This window comes from Rhincodon typus, chromosome 18, assembly GCF_021869965.1.
Source record: "Rhincodon typus isolate 14 chromosome 18, sRhiTyp1.1, whole genome shotgun sequence".
Classification (NCBI taxonomy): Eukaryota; Metazoa; Chordata; class Chondrichthyes; order Orectolobiformes; family Rhincodontidae; genus Rhincodon; species Rhincodon typus.
The window spans coordinates 47,043,555-47,048,938 of NC_063349.1; the positions used below are offsets into that span (position 1 = coordinate 47,043,555).

The following is a 5,384-nucleotide window of genomic DNA, read 5'->3' on the forward strand; positions in this document are numbered from 1 at the left end:
GAGAGAGAGTGTGTGAGTGTGAGTGAGTGAGTGAATGGGGGGAGAGAGAGTGTGTGAGTGTGAGTGAGTGAGTGAATGGGGGGAGAGAGAGTGTGTGAGTGTGAGTGAGTGAGTGAATGGTGGGGGGGAGTGTGTGTGTGTGAGTGAGTGAATGAATGGTGGGGGAGAGAGTGTGTGTGTCTGTGTGCGCATGTGTGTGAGTGAGTGAGTGAATGGTGGGGGAGAGAGAGTGTGTGTGTGTGTGAGTGAGTGAATGGACAGTCACACACACACACACACACTCCCTGTCCCCCTCATTCACTCACTCACTCACACACACGCACTGTCTCTGTCCCCTCCATTCATTCACTCACTCACACACACACATGGCCTAATGGCTCTCCCTTGTTTCTGCACTGTTCTGACTTTTTCCAAATACATGAAACTAACGTGGGTGTCTTTTTTTTGTTGTCCTGCCCTGTCTTCACAGGCGGCTTCAGTAAGTTCCAGGCGGAATACCCGACACACTGTGAGAGTAACCTGGACAGTTCGTGTGGGAGCTCATCGCCCACCATGCCAGTGCTGGGTCTCGGGGGTCTCCGCATCAGCTCAGACTCCTCCTCAGATATCGAGTCTGAGCCGGACCCCAGCAGTGCGACCGAGTGTGACAGCAGTCCCCTGTCCAACAACCAGCAGCCTTCATTCCCTGTCGAGATCCTGCCCCACTTGTACCTGGGCTGCGCTAAAGACTCCACCAACCTGGACGTTCTGGAGGAACATGGCATCAAGTACATCTTAAACGTGACTCCAAACCTGCCGAACCTCTTTGAGAATGTCGGCGAGTTCAAATACAAACAGATCCCCATTTCTGATCACTGGAGTCAAAACCTGTCTCAATTCTTCCCTGAAGCCATTGCATTCATAGGTAGGCAAAATCTCCAACATCACAAAAATCTTTAACCTTTCTACTTTTTTTTGTTTGAAGGCTTTAATTTCAGGAAGTACAGGTAGTTCTTATATTGTATTCAGTCATCACCAACTGAACAACCTTGTGCAGCAGGATTGTGGTGGAGGGCTATTTAAACCTTGTTGGCAGAAGGTACGGGAATGAACTAAAATGAAAGATACTGCAGCTTAAGTTAATGTCAGTATGCACATGTTCCTCCACCAAGAGGGATAACCTCAGTGAAGTGAACTGAGGACAGATTTCTTTTTCTCTGAAAATACAACATTGCCCAAGTTTTAAATCTGGTTTATAATCAGAGTCCATTAAAATGTGAGCTTTTTCCCTTTCAATTCAGCTCTGAAACCTTTTTTTTGAAAAAAGCTATTAAGTTACATTTACTGCAAAGGACCTTCCAGGCTGTGCCAACAAGGTGCAGGGCTGGATGAACACAGCAGGCCAAGCAGCATCATAGGAGCAGAGAGGCTGACGTTTCGGGCCTAGACCCTTCATCAGAAAAGGGGGAGGAGAAGGGGGTTTTGAAATAAATAGGGAGAGAGTGGGAGGCGGATAGAAGAGGGATAGAGGAGAGGATAGGTGGAGAGGAAACAAACAGGTCCAGGCTGTGCCATTGTGTTTATTCAAGACTGAGATAACAGCTACTTATAAGCCATAATGGATTCAAGGGTTACAGGGAACAGGCAGGAAAGTGGAGTTGAGGATTATCCGATCAGCCATGATCTGACTGAATGGAGCAGACTAGATGGGCTGAAAGGTCTCCTACATCTTCTGATCCTATTTCAAGGCTCTGGTCATAAGGTGATAGTGGCATAGTGCTAATGGCACTGGGCTAGTCTTCGAGAAGCTCAGCCTTTATGCTGTTGGTGGAATTTTAACTTGATTAGTTAATAATTCTGCGCTTGAAAACTAGCGTCGCTGATGGAGACCATAAAATTATCATCAGTTGTCCTAAAATCCCACCCTGTTCGCTAATCTTTAGGGAAGGAAATCTGCCGCCTTCTCCCAGTCTGACTGATGTGTGACTCTCAAAGCCCAGCCCCTAAGCAGTGTGATTTGGAAGTGCCCTAACCAGCCACTCGGTTGTAGCATTTAGGACAACAAATTCTGGCTTTGGCAGCAATGCCTAAATCCCATAAAATAATTTTAACAAACATCATTTGTGAAAAAAGAAGGGAAATCAGGAAACCTTGTACCGGATTTTGTGAAGGGTGCAGCATATCCGTCTCAGTGTTGGTAGTGAGAGCTTTAAATGTTCCCAGCCTTGCTCCTTGCTTGCTGGGAGCCTGTGTTTGTTTCTTTTTAAGTGACACCATTAAATATTTTTAGGTCATGGGCATTTCTGTTAAATTGAACACTGGTAGAAAGCCTTCCAGTCTGAGAAATTAAAACAGGTTTGAAAAGAATCCCAGCAGGTTTATGTGCGGACTTCTGGGTTTAACCAGAACTAATGCAATTACAATCCTTGAGATACGGTCTGCAGTCTGGAGCTGATTTGAGCCTGGGCGGAAGGAATTTCGGCTGGGAGCCACAGAGAAGCTAATCTAAAGGCATTGTAATGCATTTCCTCCTACAAAGGAAAGCATTTTCAGGCAATGTTGACATCCTGTTCCTGTTAATGGGCCTTGTCCCCTGTGACTTTCCTCTAGCTTTTGAAATGCCTGAATGCTCCTATTGTGACTGGAAGCACAACAGTTGGGAGAATAATTTAATAGACTTCACAGCCTGTAAGTCTCTACATAGGAGACATTCACTGTATCGTGCAAAATTTCTATTGAAACATTCATACAACAGACATCAATACAGAGATGAATGCATTCTTCTGTCAGCGCCGACTACATACAGCCGTGGCATCCTTCTCCGTTATACCAAAAGTCGCAGGATAACCTTTTACATTTACAAAACTGTTTTAAAAGTCCAACCTACGCAGTACTCTGCAAATCAGTTCTGTTGCCCCTGCAGACACTCTACATTCACAAGTGTAATTGGGAGAATTACTGGAGACCCCTTGAATAAAAGAGGAAGAAGATTTAATCAGGGCTGGGTGGATGCAAATAAGGCTGAGAGTTTTGTTTCGCTAGCAAGATTTTTTTTCCTCCTCTGATTTAATGGATGTTTGACTTCTTTTAAAACTTTTTGTGCTGCGGCTCTTGTTGACCTTTATATGTCCATTTCAATATTTTTCAGATGAGGCCCGTAACCAGAGCTGTGGAGTGCTGGTGCACTGTTTGGCTGGGATCAGTCGGTCAGTCACTGTAACTGTGGCCTATCTGATGCAGAAGTTGAACCTCTCTATGAATGATGCCTATGACATTGTGAAGATGAAGAAGTCCAACATCTCTCCCAACTTCAACTTCATGGGGCAGCTGCTGGACTTTGAGCGGACCCTGGGCCTCAGCAGCCCCTGTGACAACCGGTTGTCCTCACAGCCTCTGTACTTTACCACCACACCCACCAACCAGAATATGTTCCAGCTCGACCCACTCCAATCCACTTGACTGCTCAACTCAGCACCAGTGAGTAGAAGCTCAGAAGAATTTTAATGGTCAAATCACTGACATGTAAAGGGGCTCGAGAAGGGTATGAAAAAGAAGCAGCTGATTTCACTGAAGGCAACTTGACTCTTTTGTTCAAGCAGCTGTTGTGAAGTGGGGAGACCCTGACCCTTTGACTTTGAGACCACTGATGGTTCACAAAGTTAGTTGGAAAAGTGCAGTGGCTGAAAGCTTCACAGTCTGAAGCAGGACAAAGAGAGAAGTCAGGCGAAGTACTCGCACTGTCTTGCTTAATCCCTTCTTTCTTTGAGTTCTATTGGTTGCAAAACGTTGGTCTTCATTGAAGACTTTGTTTAATCAGGCTGGCTAGGAGAGAAGAAAAAATGTTTTGAGTGTTCTGGAATTGGCCACAATTACATTTCTGTACTCTAAATTCTGTAGAGTACTTTACAGCATGATTTCTGTATAAATTGTCTGTGTACAGGTCCAGTGTCACAAATTGTACATCAACCAAGATTAAGTATTATTGGGTGGATTGCTGTAAGGAAAGTAGCTTCCTATAGGTACCTGAGATTGAATTCAGTGCATCTCCTTCCTCGTAAATGTTAATGACAGGAAATGTACAATTTCGTATGTAAATTAATATTGTTTTAACTGATCCTTTGGAAAGCATATGCCAAAAAAGGTTGTGTTTGACTTGCTTTGATATGTTGCTTTATCTATGTATGAGTGCAATTTGAAGCTGGTTTATGATTTATGTTCTCTTGTTTCCCTCTATTTTCAGCTGAGCTCCTTGTTCATGTGTAAACAATGCTTGTGATTTCTTGCTAATGAATGAGTAGACTGTTATTTGAAAATGGGACTGGCAAATTTCTTTGCGTTAATTTTTATAATAGACAATGCGTATCTCATACAGTGCATTACCTCTGTGCAGACTCTTCAGGGAAGTTAATCATGAATGCAATAGTTTTTTTTCTATAAGTCTGTATTTAAAACTGGAATCTGAAACTGTATGTATACACTGCACTTGCTGTAACTCAGTAGCCAGTGAGAAATTGTCCCCAGTTCATTCTCGCCAACGATTTCAAGTTGGATGGGGGATTTTATTACTGTATAAGAATGATTGATTGTATAAAACTAAGTTATTAATAAATAACTATTTTGTCTATATAGAATCTTACACAGACTTTCAGCCTCATTTGATTATCTGTGTTCCAGTGTTAAAATGTTTCAACTCTTGATGGGTTTTGCGGTTTCAAAATAATAGGATCAAGCATTAGAAGCAAATTGAGAATGACTTGAATTGAAAATACACTAGTGAATGGCAACTCATGCGTGTTTCGTAAGGGACATCCTGCCTGCTTAACCACTAGGTTTGTGGAAGTAACAATCAAAAGTACATATTGGAGAGCTCTTATGATGCAGGGTGTTTAGACTTCAAGCATGAAAGTCTGTTACAAGCAAATTTAAGGAAGTGGATCTTTATTTTTAAATGAGGAATTGAAACAAAAGAGTCATGTTAGAGTCATGTCAAGACTGGAAGATACAGTGAGTGCAGAATGCAGATCCAGTGTTTTCATGCTGGGGCTCTGCCATTTTTAATCAGTACAAATGACCTGGGTACAGAATGCAGGTTCAGAGATAGTAGGAACTGCAGATGCTGAGGCTGCTTGGCCTGCTGTGTTCATCCAGCCCTGCACCTTGTTGTCACAGAATGCAGGTTGCTCAGTTTTGTAGACTGCTTCATCAGAGCAGTGCAATGCAGAAGGAGGCCATTCAATAACTGAGTTTGCTCTTGGTACTTTCAAAGAGCAATCTCCACTCCTTTTTCTTTCGTCATAGCCTGCAATCTCTTTTTTTGTTTTCTCTCTGTTTTATCCATTTATTCAATTCCTTTCCAAACGATACAATTGAATCTGCAAGTGGTATCCTGTGAAGCATTGCAATCC

At 43.0% G+C, this 5,384-nt stretch overlaps 1 protein-coding gene across 1 annotated transcript in view; it reads left to right on the forward strand.

Annotated features, from left to right (window-relative positions):
- Nucleotides 1-4,615, forward strand: part of LOC109923680 (dual specificity protein phosphatase 6-like) — a 6,247-nt gene extending 1,632 nt beyond the window's left edge. The window contains exons 2-3 of the mRNA XM_048607918.1: nucleotides 470-904; nucleotides 3,128-4,615. Of these exons, the coding sequence (XP_048463875.1) occupies nucleotides 470-904; nucleotides 3,128-3,438 (746 nt within the window). The 3' untranslated portion in view covers nucleotides 3,439-4,615. The remainder of the gene's footprint in view (nucleotides 1-469; nucleotides 905-3,127) is intronic.
- The last annotated feature ends 769 nt before the right edge of the window (nucleotides 4,616-5,384 follow it).